At 43.7% G+C, this 24,079-nt stretch overlaps 1 protein-coding gene across 1 annotated transcript in view; it reads right to left on the reverse strand.

Annotated features, from left to right (window-relative positions):
- The window catches only part of MIA3 (MIA family member 3, ER export factor), an 88,371-nt gene that overhangs the window by 43,083 nt on the left and 21,209 nt on the right, over positions 1-24,079 (reverse strand). The window contains exons 5-7 of the mRNA XM_018556499.1: positions 11,585-11,845; positions 10,169-10,302; positions 1,494-1,544 (exon numbers count right to left, since the gene is read on the reverse strand). Coding sequence (XP_018412001.1) covers positions 1,494-1,544; positions 10,169-10,302; positions 11,585-11,845 — 446 coding nt within the window. The remainder of the gene's footprint in view (positions 1-1,493; positions 1,545-10,168; positions 10,303-11,584; positions 11,846-24,079) is intronic.

Here is a 24,079-nt window from a genome sequence, read left to right on the forward strand (position 1 = left end):
CCAATTACAACATCACGGGAAGAGATCACACATTCCTCCCATACCTGGAAATACCAGGAAAAAGTGGTGGGGACACTGGAGAGGTGTCAGTGGGCAGCATTACACAGAATGGCAATGGTGACACTGAATGGGCAAGGTGACTTTATCTTTCCAACAGACAATAGTAAAAACCTGACTCTGAACCTTTTATTCAGGGAGGGAAATCTTTTTCTGGAGTTACCCTTTTTTCCTGCATCAAATGCACTCAGCCCCAACTTTACTTGCTGTATATTTCTACGAGCCACATCGACATTAGTAAGCACTTTCTCACAGTTTGGGGACCGTGCCACGTATTTCCCATTATCTTCTTTGTCAAATATTTGCTTTCCTTCTGCTGCGTACAACACAACTGCAAACAACTCACTATGGACAAATCTATGGTGCATGCTGGCACTCAGAGCAAAGCACAACTTCAACCTTGTGCAACCTAATGGGGCTTCCTCAGAAAAAATGACATCCCACACTTTTCAAAGCACAAAAATCGAATTAACTAAAAAATGGAAAAGTGCACCACTGACCTTCGCTCTAAATACATTGGCCCTGGCGCAGCAGGAGAGAGAAAGCAGTAGGAGAAAGAATACGTTCAGCAACAACAAAAAAACAAACAACAATTCAAACTCTACCCTACTGCACTAAAAATGTGGAAAAAGTTGTCTGTGTTCCCACTGAAGAACTTTCTCATTGCTACATCCCTGCATAACGCACAGCCCTTCCTTTCCTGCATAACGCACAGCCCTCCATTTCCTGCATAACACTGCTACCAATTCCCTGAATTCCCCTGGTGTCTGTCTGTCCATCCTCCTCTATATACCATCCCCTGGTGTCTGTCTGTCCATCCTCCTCCATGTATCATCCCCTGGTGTCTATCCTCCTCTATAATACAGACACAGCCTCCTCTATATACCATTCCCTGGTGTCTGTCTGTCTGTCCATCCTCCTCTATGTACCATGGCCTGGTGTCTGTCCATCCTTCTCTATGCATCATCCCTGGTGTCCGTCCATCTGTTCATCCTCCTCTATTAATACAGACACAGCCTCTTCTATGTACCATGGCCTGGTTTCTGTCTGTCCATCCTCCTCTATAATACAGAGACAGCCTCCTCTATGTACCATGGCCTGGTGTCTGTCTGTCTATCCTCCTCTATAATACAGACACAGCCTCCTCTATATACCATTCCCTGGTTTCTGTCTGTCCATCCTCCTCTATAATACAGACACAGCCTCCTCTATATACCATTCCCTGGTGTCTGTCTGTCCTCTATAATACAGAGACAGCCACTTCCATACATGATAAATTACATACATGCACAGTCACGACTATGAGCTCTGATTTATATACATACATATACATATACATATATACACACACACAATGACAGAGTAAAGCAGAGACAAGATGACACGCAGACATTGTGACACAGACTGACACGCACACAGTGACTGTCACACACCCTCACCGGCAGCTTTCTCCTCTGGGCTCTCTCAGCCGCTCTGCACTTGCACTCCTGTCATAACAACACGTCACCACTGTGTGACCCAGCGCCACCCGGATGCGATGACGTCACTAGCAAGCGCCACCCGGAAGTCGGACGCATGGTGACAGGCGTCCAGCGGCTGTCCAACACGTGACGCGGGCCGCTGAGTATGCCGGGAGCAGAGAGAGGGTCAGAGTCCTGTGTGTGGACACTCTCCCTGGATTGGTGCACAGTAGTGGCACTCAGGATGTGTCTGTGACATGAGAGATTGGTTGGCGGGGTGACCGCCCTCTGCTCTCTGTCACATGAGCGGTCAGTGATTTAGTTTGCTGACAGTGAAAACAATCAAAATAAAGATCCCACAACATCCAATACAGCTCTGCAGAGGGAATCATCACGATGGTGACATGACAACCACAGAAAAAGGTGCACCACCACTCCCAATACAACACGCTGTTATGCTAAGACTCAGCATACACGTTACAATCTGCTCATACAATCTCTGCACAATCAACTTTACATCTACCACAACTATGTAATATATGGTTGCCACCTTTTCTTCAAGCGAAAACCGAACACACCAGCGACACGCAGACATTTTTTTGGGAGAATTAATTGTGGTTTATTCATATGTAAATAGGTCCGCCCATTCATATGTAAATATCACAGTTGAGACTATTTTTAGAAGGGAGCAGTAGCCCCTATCTTAATTTTGGTTGCCCCGGTCTGCCTGACATCATGTGTCCGGGTTTCTGCTGCCATGAAACCCGGACACAGCATTCAAAACCCGGACTGTCCGGGTGAATCCTGGACAGGTGGCAACCCTAATGTAATATGAGGACCCATCTGAACTATCAGATAAATGTGTATCCAAGCAGGCAGACCCCTGCACTAGTTAGTGGTTGTAAAGAAGCTTGTACAATCAGATTGTAATGTGTGTGGTGAGTCCAACGCTATAAACATTCCCAATCAGCCCAGCCTAGGGCTAGTGTGTCCTTTCCTGTGGACTCTGGCCACCATCTTGGGAGAACCTCCATCTAATTGGACACAGTGTGGGGAATTCCGTAAAGGGTTAGCACAACTTCTCTGGCTGTGTATGGACCTTTACAAGATCCTGCTGCAAATTCAATTGCAAAGAAAGTGCTGGCCTATGTATGTGGTGCTGCATGTTTGCCTGTGCTAGCCTCCCTGGTGTAGACGTCCAATACACCCGAGACTGCTGCCCAGCGTCGCCATCTTGTGATGTCAGCGGTCACAAAAGATTGAGCTGACACTCCAGTGACATTCTATTGTATTCTCCTTTCCCAGCTGCTACATAAACGGGCATGTAGGGAGGTAAGGGGTGGAGGAGCTGGGCCAGCACAGGCAGTGATTAGACACTCCCAGTAGAAAGGAGGGTTGTTATGACATACAAGGAGGGAGGGGACTGTGCAAGGGAAATGATACTTCTAGAGTGTCAGCTGCCTATCAAAGGGAAGAGGCACATTGCAAGTCAATAAATCAGGAAGGTGAGTACCCGAGCCGTGCACACAGGCCACGGATTACAGCCATCTTATCCATATTTACTTTCCTGTACACTAAATCCAGAATTGGAGAACGGTCATCATTAAATAAGATTATTGAGGAGCCTCTGGTAAGACCGGTCCGGCAGCCTTGCTTTACCGCCTTCATAGCAACACTGTATACCAGAGTGATGGACATTAATCTGATATAGGCAGATATATGCCACTGACATATGATCGGGTTATAGTTTGCCTTCCCCCCCCCCCTCCTCTTTATTGATGGGTGGCGGTCAGTCTGGAGGAGTGGGCGTTCCTAGGCAGGCTGAATTTGCATGCAGACCACCCCAGGTAATGCCGTCATGTGACGCGGAGCCTTCATGATGGAAAGATCTGCAAAGGGATGGCCTGGGGAGGAAAGAGTTAGATGATGCGGTGCCCATCACCCAGGAAATGAAGCAGCCTCTATCTGACTTGTTGCAGCTTCTAATGCACATTATGAGAAGCTCGCCGTGTGCAGTGAAATCAGAGGAAGCCATTCCAGTCCAGCAGGAGAGGAGCCGCTACAACTGTGTAAGACTGAAGACTGCAGTCATTTACAAGTCACCAAGCCACCACTAGATGGCAGCAGACCAGAAGCCATACTAATATGAATGGCACCACTTAGAGGGCGAGTCTGTTTCGGGCTTAAAGGAGAACTATGGGGTTAGGGCTTTTCCCCAAAGTTCTCCGAAGGGTAACAGGAAGACACAAACTAGCATCCTCCCGTTACCCAAAGCTCAGTATACCGCGAGCTACAGCTCGCGGTATACTGAGACGCCGCAGCTGGAACAGATCCCGACAATTATTGTCTGGATCCGCCCAGCTGCGTGAGTGACAGCTGGCTCTGCCTATCTAGAGGCAGAGCCAGATGTACCCGCCCCCTCCCCCGTCCGTTCCGCCAGTCAGTGCTGGAGGATCGGAGCGGGGAATCCAGTCACTCCCATGTCACAGCTCTCTGAGGTGACAGGATCGAGAAGTGAGCGAGCGCCGGTATGTGTTCGCTCACTTCCCGATCTACTGAGCCGACCTGTGACAGTCTCATTGTCACAGGTCGGCTCAGATTATGAGGCTGAGTGAAAATCACTCACCTCATAGTTCTCCTTTAATGTATATTTCTGGACAAAATGCAAAACAAATCCAAAACATCTCCGCATTATATTCACATTCCTTCATGTCTTATCCCTTAAAAATGCAGCAGTGCGGAATAATACCCGCTGATCTGCCAGAAATCCAGTGAGCTCCTAACTTCCTGTCAGCTGATAACACCGTACCCCTACTGCACTGAAGTCCAAGCAATGCCATTAGGGCTTGTTCACACCAAGCGCGGAGCAGATCCAGAGCAGAGCAGGTGCAGACCGGATCAAAACTGCGTCCAATGTATTCCAATTGTATTTTGACCTCCAGTTCACATCGCAGCGTGCGGATCCAGACCAGATCCAGAGCAGGTGAAAAAAAGCCCTATTTTACCTGCTCTGGATCTGCTCTGGAACGCATCAAAAATGCATGCAAAACGCAAAAACGCATGCAAGTGCCTGAAAGCCCATGTTAAACTTAAAACAATATATATATATACATTTTTTTTTTAACCAAAATCGGCCCGGAACGCATCAAAATCGCGGCACAACCCACTGCACTGCGTGTGCAGAAACCTGACCGGATCTGCTCTGCATTTGGTGTGAACAAGGCCTTAGTGTTCTCCCTTTCTGGGTTACAGAACACCTCCCCCGTCTCCTTCTCTCCATAACAAAAGGGCGAGGAGTTCTGTAGTGCAGCACGGGATAACTGGGCAGGGCATGCAGCAAAGGAAAGTCAGACTCCTTATCTCTACACTGGTTCAAGGACACCAGAATATACTGAAGCATCTGCAGGACAGCCAGGCAACTAGCATTTTCAGATGGAGAAATCAGCAATGGCAGCCCACGTGTACTTTACAGCTACACTCCAGGCAGATAAAGACACACATGATTGCAGCTCTCCATTCATATATCATTACATTTCTTTTTTTTAATACAAGCCGTGTAAGTGCCTGAATTTGGCTACGATCAGCCTCTTGCAGTCCCTGTACAGCAGAGCTCAGACAGTGGAAGGGAGAATCAGCACAAGGAGCCAATAAGTTGTGCTGCAATGCAACTAGCTTGCTGATGAGAGGAGAAAGCAGAGTGACTGACAAGCTCACAAGTTTGCTGCTTCTTCTTTTCTCTGTCCAATCACAGGCTGGGGGAGGGACTAGACCGGTAACTTGTTACCTAACTGCAGGTCTCCTGCCCCGCCCTGGCGTTATCGCCGCAATATAAAGCAAACATAAAGAGGGAATCCAGCTGTGAGTGGGACATATTGGTTGTGGCATTGTGAGAAGGGAGGAAACACAAACTGCTGCCAGATACAAGATATCAGCAGGTGACTCATCCACCAATGAGAATTCAGCTCTGTGGACTCTGACTCCTCTTATCATACAGTTACTTAACCTCTTCAGCGCCAGTACCTGTACACCCCTTATTATTATTTATATAGCACCAACAGTCTGTGCAGCGCGGTACAAAACAAGGAAGACATTACAGTTACAGTTCACATTAAGACCCTTATGGACCAGAACAATTTTTACATTTCTAACATGCACAATGCGTATTAAAGTCATTTGGAAAAATGGAATAACCTGCTCAAATCTGGCCCCCTCTCCCCCCCCTGCTGTACTTGTACGTGTCTTCGGCGAATGGTCCTCCCCCTCTGCCGGCACGGGTGTACTATCCGTACCCCATACTGCCATCATGGGAAACCCTGCACTATGCATTTTTTTATTTCACTTGCAAATTGCGAGCCGTCATTGGTCAGCACGGTCACCTGACCACACTGACCAATGAGAAGTGCTTCTTCGCACGGTTAAATATGGTTTTGGTTAAAATTATTTACAAGCAGATTGTCATGAGTGACTAGAAGTAGATTGGGCCCTCGCTTTAGTCCTTGGACAAGTAATTGTTTTTTAAATGTCCACACCCCTGTAAATACATTCCATATGCATCAGAACAACTCTTATAATTCGTTTCCTTTAGAAAGCAGCTAGTAGAAAAGCCCATCCTCTGCCAGCAGCTGCAGAACGGGTCCCTTGTTCACTGTGTGGAAGTAGTGGTCTCTCTGCAGAGTTCCAACATGCACCCTGCTGAGACAGAACCAGAAGCTCCCAATCAGCCCAAAGCATGTACTTTGATGACTGCAGAGCTATAGGTCTTACACAGCGAGGGGCATGGTGGACCTCTGCAGAGAGACCACTGCTTCCTCACACAGTGCAGGGGGGCAGTCTTTTCTACTCAGGCTGTAGCTGCTTTACAAAGAAAACAAGCTGGAGGGCTTTAAGTACCTTTTCTTTTCATGCTTCTGGAATGTATTATGCAGATTTAAACTGAAGGTTCAATCGGGCTTTCATTTAAATAATCATAGATGCTGAGAAACGTTTTATTTTTTCCCTTTTTTGTGCATTTGTCAGCCTATAATAAAAAAAGAAATCCGAGCAAGGTATTTATTCAAACATTGTAACCACTGAAATGTCCTTGTTAGACAGTATCAGATTATTGAGGTTGGCACATTAGTCACAGAGTGATTGCCATGGCATACCGACACGGCTACATTTGGTCTGAAGGTCTAGGCTCCAGTGACCTCCGGTCATACAAGGCTTTTAACATCTCAAATATCCGAAAAAGTAGAAGAACAACCAACAAGCTATCAGAGAATCTCAATTCAGTTAAAGAATGAACCAATTAAAATGCAGCATAAACCAAAGGCTTGATACTGCTGGCCCCTGTGGCCCGTTACCTCCTGCAGTCCCTAACTATGCCTGCCCTCTGAACTTCCAAAGCCACATCTTCATGTCACTTATCACTTATAGAGGACTGTGGATGCTACTCGTGTTTTATTACACATTGGAAAATTGTGGTGTGGGTCACACATATATAGGCATGTACCCCCCCACACACACACACACTGCAGGTTTCTTCTTGGTTGTATGTTCTCTTTAAGTGCGGGGAGATCCATATAAGCTGCCTTGTTGCAGCTCCTAATGCACATTGTGAGAAGCTCGCCGTGTGCAGTGAAATCAGAGGAAGCCATTTTAGTCCATGAGAGGAGCTGGTACAACCGTGCAAGACTGGAGGGAAGGCCAGAGGTCAGTTCTAAGTGTTTTTCTAAAGTTTGATTGGCTTTATGATATTATGCATTCTCTAAAATACATCTATTGACTAGGAACATGAGATCCATCCGGACACCCTTCCTATGCCAAGGGCACGTGGCCTGGTAAGGCGCAGTGGGGGGGGCGCTCGATCGACCCCCCCTTCCCTGCCGGGCCTGTGCTCGTATCAAGGGTCTGATAGGAATGTTTTTTCTCACCCAATTTTTGGGGTGGGGTTCCCCCTTAAAATTGCTACAAGACCTAAAGGGCCTGGTATGACTTTTGGAGGAACCGCACACATTTTGTTTTTAACTTGGGGGTCCCTCATAAAATTCCCACAAGACCTAAAGGATCTGGAATGGTTTGGAAGAGGGACCCCACGCTGTGTTTTTTTACATTTGTACACTTTTATTTTCATTCTGTTCGCCAATGAGGTAGCGAACAGCGCGGAAGCATTCGGCTATTCACTCTCCGCTGTTCGGCCCCTATGAGAATAGGGGCAAACAGCAGAGACTGAACTGTCATATGTTGGATCGGCTAAGGTGAATGTGTTCTTCACTTCGGTTCAGCCGAACTCGATTAATTGACTTTCGGACCCGAATCCCATAAAACGAAATAACGCAAAATCTGAATTAAAACTAAACTAAACTAATTTTTTGCAGATGCACATGTCTAGTGAATGGGAACACATAACAGACATATAGAGGGATTTTCTTAAAAAAACTGCAAAAGTGGAAATTTTATTTTTGAGGGCGTGTAAGGCACTGATTTTTGAGCTGACAAATGAACAAAAACTTTTTTTGTTTCTGCATTTTTGGTCATTTTACTTAGAGAACTATGGGGTCAGGGCTTTTCCCCATAGTTCTCCTAAGGGTAACGGGAGGACACAAACTAGCGTCCTCCCATGACCAAAAGCTCAGTATACCGCGAGCTACAGCCGGAACGGATCCCGACTATGTCTGCATCCGCCCAGCTACGAGAGTGACAGCTGGCTCTGCCTATCTAGAGGCAGAGCCAGCTGTACCCGCCCTGTCCCCCGTCTGTTCCGCCAGTCAGCGCTGGAGGATCGGACAGGAGAGGGGGGAATCCAGTCACTCCCCTGTCACGGCTCACAGGAAGACATATACTTATGTCCCCCAGTGACCTGAAACTCAGTATGCTGAGAGCGCAGAGCTGCGCCGCAGCGGATCCCGACAATTCTTTCGAGATCCACCCCGCTGGCTGATTGGCAGCTGGCTCTGCCTCTCTTGAATTATGGGGATGAGTGCTTTTCACTCACCCCATAATTCTCCTTAAAGTTTCTGTATCCTTCAAAAGTGATTGTTGTGGGGTGACTGCCCCCTGCTGGGAATCTCAGGTATATACCAAGAATTTGGTTTGGGTGCTAAGCCTAAGGCCCCTTTCACATATAGCGACATACCTTTTGCAGCGGATCCGCACGGCCGGGATAGCGCGACTTTCGGGGCGACGTTCCAGCGACGGTAGCGCGACCTTCCCCGTCGGGCTCCATAGAAAAAAAGCAAAATCGCGCAAAATCCGCCGAAAAAAGGGTCCGGTAGAAGCGACTTGCGACCGCGACGAGCGACGCGCGACATGGAGTTAAGACAGCTCCATTGAATAACATTGGCCGGCGACTTCTCGCAATATCGCGCGGCAAAAATGCGCGATATCGCGCGACAATTCGCTATATGTGAACGGGGCCTTAGGGCCCATTCACACCACCTCCAGACCAGACCAGATTGTTTCTGGACCTAAAATGCATCCCAATGTTTCCCTATGCTCTTCTTGGCCTCAGTTCACACCATTGCAGTCAGTTCCAGGCCAGACCAGAAAAATACTGCGTGTCACATTTTGTCTGGTCTGGAATGCACTGGTACGCACACAAACGCGTCAAAAACGCAACGGGGATAAAAAACAAAAACATTTTGGCTGGTTTGGTTGATCTCATCACCCCTGGACTTCCTGCTCCTGTGGAGAGATTTGTGAAGATAGGAACCACGATTGCTGAAGTGGACACTGAATTCTTTGTAGAACTTGCGGAAGCCTGCCCAGAGCGGTATGATCCGAGGCATGGGCAATATAAGAACAATAATAGGAAGATGGACAAGTGGAGAGGCATTGCTGCCCAGGTTGTCCCTGGCTATGATCATTTGGGCAGCTCTGAAAAGAAAAGAACAAAAGTTCATGTCTCTTCTGTGCAAGCATTGTGCTGCTCTTGTCCTGGCTATCTGAAGGTCTTGCAGAGGTCCCCCAGCAAGACCTGAAAGTGAATGCATTAAATATGCAGCAAAACGCAACACAGTGCGTTCCAGATCTGGTCCAGAAAATGGTGTGAGCCTGCCCTGAAGAGAGAACTTTTCTATAAGCATCTCTGATTGTCCAATTGTTTTCAGATTTACCAACAACTAGTATGAAGGCCAGGGCCAGATTTATCATTAGGCACAGCAGGCTTGCGCCTATAGGTGGCAGGAGCAAATAGGTGGTTAATTCCTTTTGTCATCATTGGATGTACATTTGTTTCTATTGGTAGAATACAATCATCATATAGACCCTTATTTACACATTGTCACCAAATGATAGGCCAGTATAGGACCAGTAAAATAAGAAAAGAGGCGATCTTAGCCATGCCAACCTAAACTGCGTGCTTACAGGCTACAGAGAAAAACGAAAACAGGCCTGACGGCGCACTTATACATCCAAAGGAGGGTATGCCTATACATTCAGTTTGTATCTTATTTCACTGGAGACGTGGCATGTGACTGGAAACAATGACTCTATAGTCTCTAATAATGTTAAACACCCATTATAATCTTTTTCGCCACAGGCCATGTGCTCAGCTGCTCTGGGCAGTGCTTTTGATTCATGACAAATAATACCTTAGCTGATGCAATTCCATCAATCGGATATCTAACCTTTTTTCCATGGCTTACTGCATAAGTTATGTACATTGTACTCACCAGGCCTGCAACAGGAACCAGAGACTTCTTGGCTGCAAGCAGAGCACTGCCAATGCTGGAAAATATCTGCAGGATTAATGTGTACCAGGGTTCCAAATCTTGGCGCTCCTCACCGTCGTCTCCCAAAGCAGCACCTACATACAGAGATACAATTGTGGATTGTACATCAGTTGCACTTAGCTCTGAAGGATTATCATTACTATATATACACACCGATCAGCCATAACAATATGACACATATTGACAATTTGACTCTGACCCAGTCATCTAGCCATCACAGTTTAGCCATTGTCAAAGTCACTCAGATCCTTACACTTGCCCATTTTTTCTGCTTCCAACACATCAACTTCAGAGACAAAATGTTTACTTGCCGCCTAATATATCCCCGCCCCCCCACTTCCAGGTCCCATTGTAATATATCCCCCCCACTTCCAGGTGCCATTGTAATATATCCCCCCCACTTCCAGGTGCCATTGTAATATATCCCCCCTATGGTTGATAAGACACAGATAACCATACCACTGCCTTCCTTTACTTGCAAAATTACCTTTAATACTATATGCCTCAACTCCTGGAACTCCCTCCTCACTTGCCGACCTCTACACAGGCCATCAGTGTTTTGGTCTATCATGAATGCTGCTGCCAGACTCATCCACTATACTAACTGTTCAGTGTCCGCCACCCCTCTCTGCCAATTCCTCCACTGGCTTCCAATTGCCTAACATAAAATTCAAAATACTACTAACATACAAAATGCACTGCAAGGAGCATGCTGATAGTAAGAGAGAGCAAAGTGACCAAGAGATGAGCTAATCAGACTGATGATGCGTCTTTAAATGTCCAGTCACAGGCTGGGGAAGGAAGTAGACCTGTCAGTATTACCCAACTGCAGGAGAGTAAGATCAGGTCACTTTCCCTGCCCGATAGAGCTATGCTGTGTAGCATAGCTCTGAAAATATCAGAACTCGATTTATGAAATTACAAACACATTGGAAGGTAAAATGGCTCCAATATATATTTTCCATCTGTGTATTTAGTTGTTTATCTGAAGGTTAGCTTTAAGCTCCAAGATGAGCCTACATGATATCTGTTCTCTTTACCCCTGATGGCCAAACAGAGTGGCAGAGAAGTGCAGGTAAAGTAAGAATAAGCATCTGTGGGTGTCAGCACTAAAATGATCTTGCTGGTTATCCCTGCTCACGCAGATTCTGCAAGCCACCAGAACTGGATCAAATAGGAGCATCTTTTAATCATCATGATGACCCAAGTCTTAAAACACCATCAGGGGTCATTATTTTGCAGTAACCAAAATGACCCACCCCAGCTGAATGCAGCTTATCATCAGTCTGTACTCGGCAACCCAACTAAAAAGGTTCATCACTAAAATGTGATCGGATTAAGGGTTGTGTCCCTTACCTATACCAACATTCTCCTTATTCTGGGAAACAGCTTCATCCAGCTCATGTGGTGTGTGATCCAAGGACTCCGGAGTGGGAAGGACAACCTCTGCTTCTTTCTTCTTCTTCTCCTCCTCAAATGTCCTCTCTTCCGTGTCAGATGGTTGATCCACTATCTCCTTTTCTGGTGGTGGAGTAACTGTGGACTCTTCTTCCTTGGTGATAGGATCTGGTTCCAATTTATCCTCCTCTGGATTCACATCATCGGAAAATGACTTCTCTATAGAAAGGATTAAAGTGGACATGTCATTAAAGCTCACACTTGCATGAAAGCATTTATCAACGGGGCACATGTTAGTGTTAACAAAGTACATTATTATTTTAAGTACCAAATAAATAACACTGCTCCCATAGCAGCCTAGGTGAAAGATTACAAGAGCACTAAAAGAGAACTATGGCCAAACCATTTTTAGGCTTTAGTTCTCTTTTGGGTTACAGGAGGACATTTACTACGGTCCTCCTGTGACCCAAAGTCAGCACCTGCTGCCCGCTATATGCTGACAGTGCAGAGCCGCACTGCAGCCAGTAAAGCTATATCTGTGAAGGTTCTCATTCATCCAGGTCATGGTATATCTGTAAAAAATAAGTCAAGGCAACTGGACTTGCTGTATTTTTCTTGGAGATGTTTTACTGGTCATCCAACCAGCTTTCTCAATTCAGGATGACTTGTACAAAAAATTATCTGGGAATATTGTTGCTGTGGAGATTGTTGCTCCAATCCACATAATCTGTTAGTGGAAACCAGGTGTTGATTGCATTTGCATAAGGTTGCAGGTTAATAATACCTCCTAGCTCCAATTATGCGAATGCATAAATCCCATGAGGCATTCAAAGACTCTGACAACCACAGGTATGACTCCCAGAGACAGATGCATGATGGGATTTGATGTTTCACAACAACTTGGAGGTCCAGAGTTAGCCGACTCCTGCTCTAGGCTCTCATATTTTACATCAGACCTAAACTCAAAGTTCCTGTTTGCTATAAACTACTGGGCAGCCAGGGGGCAAGTACAAATATTAGTATGAACATATACGTAGTAGACCCCTGCAACAAAGAGCCATAATCCTGTGATGCACCCATTCACAATATTCCCTCATTTTAACTTAAAGCTACACAAAACAGGAGTTAAATATACATTTGAATACCCTATTAACAAAAATGTATCTTATTTGTGTATCACTCGGCTGTAGATCCTCAAATCATCTCTGGATTGGTGCGGACACTGTCCTTCCTTCTGGAAGGGGGCTACTTTTGTTCCCCATGGTCCCTGTGTGTTGTAAAGTAGCCACTGCTCCAAATTCACTCCCATGAAGGACTACAATCTTAATACAATTTAGTAAACTAAACAAGAGATTGTAGTCCATCACGGTAGCGAGCTTGGAGCGGTGGCTACTTTACAACACACACAGGGACCATGGGGAACAAAAGTAGCCGCCCTCCAGCAGCACATAATCATGTTTTCTTCACCACTTTTCACTCCGTTCAACCACTGGGAGCAAGGAAAGGAAGGTTCTAGTCATAGGACTCTCTCTGACCCACAGCACTGAGCCAATCAATAATCACCAGCATTGTTTTAGGAGACGAGGGGCCTTAGTCACACGCTGCTCCATACCTAGATATATAAGGTATTTTCATTGCTCAGTATAGCTGAACATAGAACCATCGCAGCGAAGGAAAGGCGAGTATATACTTTTGGAGATGAAGGCAGTAAAGTAAACCTATTACTTTGCCTTGCATGGGCAAAAAATACAGGTTGTCTTTCAGTATATCTGTACCCACTGAGGTGAACAAGACAAAAAGCCTGGACTTTACCTCCATATTCGGCTAGCGGCTTGACAAGAACTACCAAAAATAATTAGGGCTGTGGAAATTAATGATTAATTCCTCAATTAACCCCTTCGTGACTGACGACGTACAGTGTGCGTCGCCAGCATCGGGGCTGTTTAAACAGACTCCCGGCGACTTTTGCCACCGGGACTCTGTTTAAACTTGTAGAGCCGACTGTCGGCTTTACAACAGAAGCGATCCTGGCGACTTACCTGTCGCCAGATCGCTTCTGTGTCCCGAAGAAGGGGCCAACCCCCCCCGTCGTGCTTCCCGGGCTCCGTTACGGGCCCGGGACCGGCGATCTTGGTGTCCGCGGGGAGCTGGGGAGGAGGTCGACGAACTTCCGTTCATCGATCCCCTCCCCGTTCTATGGGACCGGGAGCGATGCAGATTGCATCACTTCCGGTCCCTGGGCTGTCAGTTCTGGGCTCCTGGAGCCCAGCTATAAGCTATTGAAGTGCGATCTGCCCTTCAATAGCTTATTTCCAGTGTAAAGGTGACACTGGGGGTCTTTTGGACCCCCAGCATCACCTTAAAGAGTACCTGTCACGACCATCTGGTATCACAAAAAAAATTTTTAAAGTCCCCCGCGAGCACGCGCGTCGCCACGTAAACACGCGTCGGGTGCGCCTACGCATGAAAAACACTGGACTCCTCCCCCTTCCCTTCGTTAGCCGACGGAGCCACTTGGGCCGTTGAGTTTGCCCAAGAAGCACTAAGCTTCTGTCTTATCTTAATATGCACTATGTGCCTCTCCATTAACCCCTCCCCCTCCCATCTTGCTCCCAGAAATGTGCCCATTGAAATTTACTGATATTATGTTGCAATCAGGTCCTTACATGAAATGGAATGGACAGGTGCTGCTACTTCAAATATTAAGCTAATACTTATGTTTAAATCACCCTTAGGGCTTTGCTGTTTTACTATACTATGTAAATACATTTGTAATCCAGCACGTTATTATTCTGAGTTGCCCCACTCAAGCGGCGGCCATATTGAGTGGGGCACGTGAGATTAATAATGTGCTGGATTAGTGTGATCCTAGTTCATTTTATTACTTCATTGCTGTGCTGTATGTGTATAGGCCAATGTAGTTGGATCTGTATGTGCGTTATAATTAATCGATTTTAAAAATGTCGATTATTCCCCATGAAATGGAGAGACCCTCACCCACCTACTGTCCAGATGTGGCTTGCTAGAGTACAAGATACTTATCTGCTAGAGGACCTAACTGCCACACTGAAAAATACGGAGGCCCGTTTTAATGCCACCTGGGGGCCATGGTTATGCTACAGAATTTCTGCCCAAAGCCTAGACCAACCTACACGGGTTGGCCTGATCGGGTCTTCGTCACCCGGACTGACATGAAGACATCTGGGGTGGCTCAGATGGGAATAACCCCGATGCGACCTTGGACGCCGGCTGGCGTTGCGGGTTCCGGCCGGGACCTCGACTCCTTTCTACCTTTTCCACTTTCTTTCCGCTTTCATTTTCCCCTCGACCTTGAGACACTATCCGATGTTGGATATAGTACTTAGTCACAGAGCTTCAACGTACAGAATGTCATCACTGAGTCTAAAGTATTGTTGAATCAACTACTGTACTGAGCTGTTTCCACCTATTCCCGATGCGACTTTTTAGATAGGATATGCTTGCGTTGACTAGGTGTAGACCGTTTCTCAACGTGCCTTAATGATTGTATATAACTGATTTTGCTTTCAATCACATTGTATTGTTATATCTGATGGTTTCTTCAGTCAATAAAGAATTTGAAAAAATAAAAAATTTCGATTAATCGAACACAAAAATTTTAATCATTACCAGCCCTAAAAATAATCTACAATAGTGTAACTGTGGTCTCCTTGAGAAATCTCCAGTTAGGGAATATCCATAAAAAACTACAGCTTGATATGGAAGACTGTACCATGTTGTATAAGAACAAATACATTGCAAAAAACTAAGACCCTTCTTACCCTCTTCTTGGTCTTTTACCTCTCCCGATGTGAGCAGAGAATTGTCAGTCAGTGTAGAATGTTTATGCCTGAGCCTATGCAAGATTTCCTGGACCTCATCTATTAAACCTGCTTTTTCCTCAAAAAATGTTTTCTCTGTTATCATTTTCTCAGGGTTTCCTTCCCAAAAAATCAAAACACTCTTCACGAAGTCAAGAATTTTTGACGCTGATGCCTCTAAACTCTGATCCAGAGGTTTGTCAGCATAATTCAGATTTAAATGGCCCCTTTGAGCTAACTGCAGCTCAGAGTCTATATCCTGAAACATGCCTTCCAGTCTCATAATGTTCTCAGGACCAAAGTATTTTGTGAACTGGGCTATGCGTTCCTCATCCAAATGCTCCCTCATGATGCTCAAGGATTTGAGGTTTTCAACAAAAGATGTCTCCTCTACAGTATCGTTCATTAGAAGTAGGGAATCTTCAGGAAGCTCTTCAGCTAATTGTTCGCTCTCTTCTAAATTAGCTATTTTTTCTTCAGTCTTGTCAAAGATGTCTTTCTGTTCATATTCCAAATGTGTTTCAGCTTTACCGACCACCGCAAGAGTTAAGGTCTCTTCTTTTTCTCGTATTTCTATTTTGGTATCTGAAATATCCAAATTATTATTTTTCTCAGTTAGATCTTCAGTAACCACCACTGGCTTTACATTTACTTCACTCACTTCCTCCTCTTTAGTTTTGGTCACACTATCTTCATTCACTTGAAGTGAATCTTGTGTTTCTTGTTTGTTTGTGTTCTTACTGTGTAGATCAGAACTGTTCAATTCTTGGCTAGGCTTGGATTTCCCAGACACTTCAGTACCTGCCTTTGTTTCTTTCGCAATTTCTGCAAGCACTTCTCCAGATGGCCTGGCTCTTGCAGCATTCTCATCTTTCAAAAAACCATCTGAATTTTTGTGGTCTTTTTTATCAACATTTAATAGCGGACTCTCAATATCCGAAGCAGGTTTTTCTTCAACATCCTGATTGCTTAAAGTGGACTCTGTTGACCACTCCTCAACACTGTTAGTATCTATTGACTCTTGTTTTTCCTCCCGATACTTAGAATGTTCTGTTTCTTTGTTGGGCTCTCTTGTGTCAAGAGAAGAATGTACAGTACTATCTTTTTGCACTAGAGCATCCTCTACAAAAGGTAGCAATTCTATGGGATTATTATCCTTTACATTTCCTTTCTCTTCATTGCCTCCTGCTCCTGGAGGTGCAGAGTCTTTAACTCCTGGATCTGAAAACTGCATCTGTGAATTTCCCACTTCTCCTGGATGTTCATCAGTAACAGAATCACTTGTTGAGTTGACATCTCCTGGAGCCTCTAAAGTCAATGATGGACTTTTGTCCAGTTTTACTTCTTTGATTTGGTTTTGGTCAGTGTTAGAACTTTCCAGGTTAGCTTCCTCTGATAACTTTGGCAATTCATCATTTGAAGAATACTCCTGTTTTAAAGACTCTGATGAACCCTCACTTCCATCGTCTACTTTCATGTCCACATTTTTCTGTAAATCTTCTGGCACTGACTTATCACTGTGATCAAAATTTACTTCTTGAGTTTGGACTTGGTCACCGTTAGGACTTCCTAGCTTAAATTCCTCTGAAAACGTTGGCAACTCTTTGTTTGCAGAATCCTCTTGTTTTAAAGACTCTTGGTCTAATAAACTCTCTCCTACATCCTCTAATTTATTGTCTTTGTTCTCTTGCAAGTCTTCTAAGATTTCTTTTTTACTGTTATCCACATACACTTTATTTTCTCCACTTGATTTTATGTCAGTTGCTTTCAGTTCAGCACATTCCAAAGGTGTATTGTTTGGGGGTGTTGGGCATTCCTCTGTAGTTTTTTCACTGATCTCAGGGTCTATTCCCTCGGTTTTTGATTTAGAGGTTTCTTTTACACTCATGGTTTCAGAATGATCTGATACATCTGGTTCTACTTGTACAGAATCAGCATCAGTACTACTCTTGGAAGGAGGTATTCCATCACCTGAAAACATATTTTCTGTATCTTCAGATAAGTTGTCTATAGGTATACTGGTCTTTTGTTCAGTTTTTACAGATTTATCTCCATTGACAGCTGACAAGGTTTCCTGAATTCCCTCTTCTGTATTGTCATCAAAAGAGGTTTCTAAATGTTCAGTTTCTTGCATGCTTCTTTTCTCCATGCCAAGCAAGTACAAGTTCTTATCTTCTTCTTCTTCATTGTCTTCACTTGGTTTATCATTATCTTCTTGATCTGAATCTGTTGTGTATAAATCAGTGATATCTTGTGTGCATTCCCCTCCGCTGACAATAGCAAAGAATGAGTCTCCTAATTTTGTTTGGATAATCTTTTCTTGATTTATGGATGGTACATCTCGTTCTCCAGATTCAGTAGATTTGGGAAGGGGTGTTTCATCATCTGGAAACACTGCATTTTTAGATAAGTTGTTTGCAGTAATGTTGATCTTTTGTTCAGTGTCTGGAGCTGTATCTCCATTGGCATCTGACAATGATTTCTGTAACCCCTTTTCTTCCAGAACAACTGCATCGTCACCAAAAGGAGGTTCTAAATGTTCATCTTCATGCATGTTGCTTTTCTCCATTCCAAGTAAATATACCTTCTTGTCTTCTAACTCTTCACATGGTTCATCATCATCTTCCTGTTTTTCGGAATCAGCTCTGTCTATATCAGTGACATCTTGTGTGACCTCCCCTCCGCTAACGATAGCAAAGAATGTGTCTCCCAATGTTGTCAGAACACTCATTTCTTGCTTTATGGGTGTAGCATGACCCATGTCAACTGAGATATTGACCTCTTCTTTGGATGTCTTTGCTTTCGATGAAGTGGTGGCAGTAAAATCATTCTCAAAAGTTGTCTGATTAGATGACAGCATATCTAATTCTTCAGAAGATAACGAAGATGTTTCTGCTGACTCTCTAACATGCCTTTCTTCTTTCGTTTTTTCACTGATCTCAGAATCCACTGCCTCAGTTTTTGATTCAGGACTTTCTTTCACATTTATAACTTCAAGTTGATCCTGTAGATCTGCTCCTACTTGTACAGAATAAGTATCAGTACTACTTTGTGGAAGATGTGTTCCATCAGCTGAGGACATATTTACTATATTTTTGGATAAGTTGTCTGCAGTTATATCGATCTTTTGTTCAGTTTCCTGTATTTTTTCTTCTTCCAGAACAAGTGTAACTTTACCAAAAGAGGATTCTAAACATTCATTGTTTTTTTCCATGCCAAGTAAGTACATGTTCCTGTCTTGTTCTACCTTTTCAATTGTTTCATCATCATCTCCTTTTTCTTCTGAATCAGTTCCATCTAGATTGGTGACTTTTTGTGTGCATTCTCCTCCACTGACGATAGCAAAGAACGTGTCTCCTGATGTTGTTGGAATAGCCTTTTCTTTTTTTATGGGTGTAGCATGACCCATGTCATCTGAGAATCTGACCACTTTGATTGGGAATAGCTTTGCTGCTGATGCAGTGGAGGAAGTATAATCATTTATAAAAGCTATCTGATCCAATGATTCCCTATCAATTTTTTCATAAGATAACAAAAGCATTTCTGCTGGTTCTCCAACATCTTCTTCCTTTGGTGGCTCATAAGGTTCAATATCTTCGTCTTGGTAACTCCTATCAAAAGTAACACACCTGGTCTCTTCATCTTCGGTTACTACAGCATCCTCTGTTAAGCCAGCTTCAGTCTTTAAGTTCACTATCCTATCTATGTCTATCAGAGTAAAAGATTCTACATTTTTGTTTTCTTTTGATGTTTTAGCTCCTCCCAGGGAGATGCTGACATTGTTGGCTTGTTTACTATCTGGCACATTCCTCTTTGAATTTTCCTCCATTGCTTTGTGAGCAACACCCTCTTCCTGAGAATCTTTGGCTGTGCTTTTAACAATGGTTGAATCTTCCAGTTTTAAAAGATCTTGATCTAATAAACTTTCTCTTACATCCACTAGCTTAATGTTTTCTTCAAAATCTTTTGGCACTGGCTTATCGTTTGGGGGTGTTTGGCTTTCCTCTGTAGTTTTTTCACTGATCTCAGAATGCATTTCCTTCATTTTTAATTCAGAGATTTCTTTCACATTTCTGATTTCAGGTTGGTCTTCTGTTACAACTCGTTTTACAGATTCAGTATCAGTACTACCTTTGGGAAGGGGTGTTTCATAATCTGGAAACATATTTACTGCATTTTTAGAGAAGTTGTTTACAGTAATGTTAATCTTTTGTTCAGTGTCCGGAGCTGTATCTCCATTGGCATCTGACAATGATTCCTGTAATCTCTCTTCTTCCAGAAAAACTGCATCGTCGCCAAAAGGAGGTTCTAAATGTTCATCTTCATGCATGTTGCTTTTCTCCATTCCAATTAAGTATACCTTCTTATCTTCATCATCTTCCTCTTTTTCTGAATCAGCTCTGTCTAGATAAGTGACATCTTGCGTGATCTCCCCTCCACTAACAATAGCGAAGAATGTGTCTCCCAATGTTGTCAGGGCACTAATTTCTTGCTTTATGGGTGTAGCACGACCCATGTCAAATGAGGCTTTAATCTCCTCCTTGGGTGGGGATGTCTTTGCTTCTGATGAGGTCGTGAAAGTAGAATTATTCTCCAAAGTGGTCTGATCCAATGAATGCAGTTTAAATTTTTCATAAGATATTAAAGCTGTTTCTGCTGGCTCACCAAAACCCTTATCTTTTTGTGGTTCATAAAGATTAAAACCTTCCTCCTGGTATTCACCATCAATTGTAACACACTTGGTCTCTTCATCTTCGGTTACTACAACATCTCCCGTAGATCCAGTTTTAGTCTTTAGGGTTACAGTCCTATCTTTGTCTATCAGAGTAAGAGATTCTGTCTTTTTATTTTCTTTAGGCTTTTTCGGTCTTCCCAGAAAAATGCTGACATTTGTAGCTTGTTCACCATCTAGCACTTGTGATTCACTTTTTACATTTTCCTCTGTGGATGAATGAGCAACACTTTCTTCCTGAGAATCTTTGGATTTGCCATTCACACCTGTTGTATGTGCATCATTTTTAGCAGAAAGAGTATCTTGAATTATTTTGTTTTCATCTTTATTCCGATAACGGTCAGATCCTGTTTCTGGGATCTGCTCTTGGGATGCTGTAGAAGGTACTTTCACCAATGGCTTTTCAGACAGGGAAACAAGTGTCTGTCCTGTTTTTTCACTATAAGATTCAAGCACCAGTGCTGTCATATAAGAGGAAGAGGAGTGAGTTATAGGCTACTCCATTCCTAAAAGTAATATGTATTTTCTGCATTTCCCAAAAGCTGAACAGAGCAGCTGGGGACCGAAGTACAGGTGAGCATGTGCTGCTGCCTGTTTTTTTGCTCTGCAGGGGCAAAGCACCAGTTTCCTTTACTGCCATTATCGCCCCCACCTCCAAAACCTCTACCTAGGTGCCACCATGATGTTAGTGATGTGCTGTGCTACAGGTCAAGAGGGAGAGGCTTCAACAGCGCCTCTTCCTGCCAAGTGCCTACACCATCTCTCCCACATTTCTGGCCTGAATGCTAGGTCACCGAAATGCAGGTGAATATTAATGTAACTTTACAGAGATGGCATATATAGGATTGTGACTACTCATGCTGCAAAAGGCGAAGAAAGACCCATTACCTGTAGAGATAAGACATAAAAAATTGTTTAAAAAAAATATAGAAACCTAAAAAATTAACCCCAAACCATTTAGTTTCACTTTAAAAACTTTGTTTATGAGTATAAATTATAAGAAGGGGGCCACATTCTCTCATTATATATGTGGCTCTGCTAAGTGGCACTGCACAATGCTTGTCCCGTACTGTTTATTTCTAACAGCGCATAAAAAAAAATATGGGAGATGCCACTGCCAAAGGATTGGAATGACAGCCCTAGAGCCTTCACCGGTGTGTGTGATCATGATGGGAATACGCAGATTACCATCTAATTTTCTCAGGGTGAAATATACCTCTTAATGGCCATAGTTGCAAAATATTTGTAGCTCTGGCTTGTCAAGTGGGTGACCAGAAACCATTTCCAAGCATTTTGGCTAAAGCCTTTCAGTGTATGTAAATCCCAAAAAGTTTTTCAGTTTTGTTTTAGTTTTAGAGAGCATTTTATCTGATTCTTTTCAGCTGGGGGGTGGGGTTTCACTTCACTTCCTGTCCAAGAGACATAAAAGGCAAATGAGACAAAGTCTCTTCAAGAGAACTGAATTCCTATTTTAAGAGCACAAAAACAGGTGTCCCCACCAGATAGATAATTGCAGAAACGTCACCAGCACACCAAATCCTTATAGGATCAAAGTTCACCACCAGATAGATGTCCCTCACCTACTGCTCTGATGACAACTCAATTTTTGGATGCCCCCCCCACTTTCTGTGTTTGTGTTGCATCATTAAATATTTTCATCAATGAATTACCTGTTTGCGATTGATCATACCTAGATTGATCACAAATCAATATATGTATGGCCACCTTATGTACATAAAAGCCCTATACAAAGATCTGGAATACTTAGCTGTCCCTTTGCCTGTAACTCAGACCTTTGCTCTCTTGCAGAGAAATAGAAGCCAAACATCTTCATCATCTGGCATTTTTGGGTATGTCAGATGCATACGTCCATAACTGCATCCTGTGTTTCCATGTGTTGGCAGCTACATCACTACTTTGTCCCTGGGACATAGTATCTTCATCCAGATACTTCCTCATAATAGTCAAGACTCTGCTAACGTCAGTGGCCCACTGCACAGCTGAGTTGGTACAACATTACCTAACTCTTTATGCTCGAATGCAGAGATACAGTCTCCAAATTGTTTGGTGGACCTAAATTTGAGTTTACCCCTGCTTTAAAGCAGACCGGTGCTTTGCCCATGCGGGGCAAACAACAAGTTCACATTAATGTTCTAGCAATTCCTAGCAAGACATACTCGCCCCAGGAGCAAGGAATAGGAGTTCTGTGTGTGGTCAGAGCTTACTTAAGCTTAGGAAGTATCAGGTAGGTTATATTCTCCCCGTAACTGAACAAAGTGAGTGAGCGAAGAAATGGCAAGTACGGGCTGCTGGAGGGGGGAGACATTAAAGGGAATCGGTCATAACAGAACAATGAAGCCTGCCATTGCGCACATCCCTTTGAGAATGCTAGTTCCCTGGCTGCTATGCCCATGGTTTGTTGTCAGTGCTAAATCCATGACTCTAAACAAGTAGTGAAATAAGGAACTCCTACTTGACACTTTTTTTTGACACTTATTTACAGCATGTCTGTTCCGGGTCTCAAAGTGCTGACCTTGCAACTTGCATTTTCAGCAATGGCAACCCTTATACTTTTCTCAAGATAAAGTCACTTTAACCAAACCTGTTGCATTGATCTTCATGGCCCAAAGTGCAAGTTTGCTTTTAGCATATCTGCACCAACTGAGTTGAACATGTTAAAAAGCCTAAACTTGTTTGCTTCCTTATTAGTTGCTTGACCAGAACTAACCGGGATCGCCTTCAGAAATCTGCAGTTAAAGCATATCTAAACCAAAAAATAAAAATGTATAACATCGCAGATTGCCATTCTTCAGATGTGGTGGCTGCATTAGGCCTTTTCCCCTTATTTTAACCTGGTAATCCTGTGAATAACACACCCCGTATCCCTTCATGTCGAAGTTCTTTTCGTACACTGTACCTATGGCGGGAGCCAAAGTTGTCACACAAACTGGGCTACAAACATGTCTGCATTATGCCTTCATCACATGGTGGATTGATGGGACCACTTATTTACACAATAAAGATAAGATTCTTTGTGCTTTTAAAAAAAATGTATTTCCACTTTTGCAGCCAAACTGAGCTACTACTTTATATTTGTTATATGTTCCCATTTCCATAGCATAACTTTAAAAAAAATAAATGCTGCTTACCTTTCTACTTGCTGAAACATCTTAATTAGCTTTCCCCTGCTATATAATGTTACACCGGGGAAGGGGAGTTATGTTCACCATAATTAACCTGGCTTGTGCTATGCTGGCAGATTCCATTATCAGTTGAAAACTAGATGTGCAGGAGGAATGTCTGTCCTAACAAAGGGTTAAAGATCTCAAGGCTTGGGTGGTAATTTGTATGTTAACTCACTTTCTCTCAATTTGTCCCTAATCTCCACATTGCCATCTACTGTAGAGCCGGCCCTCCCAGGCGAAATTTGCACAGTGGTTGCCGCTGTTGGCACCTTTTCGCCCGGTATCCCTCGATCAGCTGATCGAAGGAGACGGTTGGATAATCGTTAAATGAACAGAGGGGGGAAACCAATCAGCTGCATGGTCTGTTCCAGTATTCTGACAGTGGCCGGCAGCCTCTGTCAGAATACAATGAAGACAAGGGGAGATTCCTCAATCAACGCTCATAAGCATTGATGGAGGAATCGGTTATATTTTGTTTGTTCAGCCCCCAGGTTCAACGAAGAAAATATTACAGTGTATGGCCAGCCTGCTTATAAGAAACAATAAGAAAAGGTAAGACATTTTTAAAATATATATTTTTGGGTATGCCATATGCCATTGGGTATTGGCACACAAAACAAACATATTAGTAGAGGTTTCTCAAATTTGACTGCAAAAGTGGAAATATACTTCTGTGGCAAGGACTATGCATTTCTGG

The sequence above is a fragment of the Nanorana parkeri genome, unplaced genomic scaffold, assembly GCF_000935625.1.
Source record: "Nanorana parkeri isolate BGI_ZX_2015 unplaced genomic scaffold, ASM93562v1 scaffold240, whole genome shotgun sequence".
In the NCBI taxonomy this organism is placed as follows: domain Eukaryota; kingdom Metazoa; phylum Chordata; class Amphibia; order Anura; family Dicroglossidae; genus Nanorana; species Nanorana parkeri.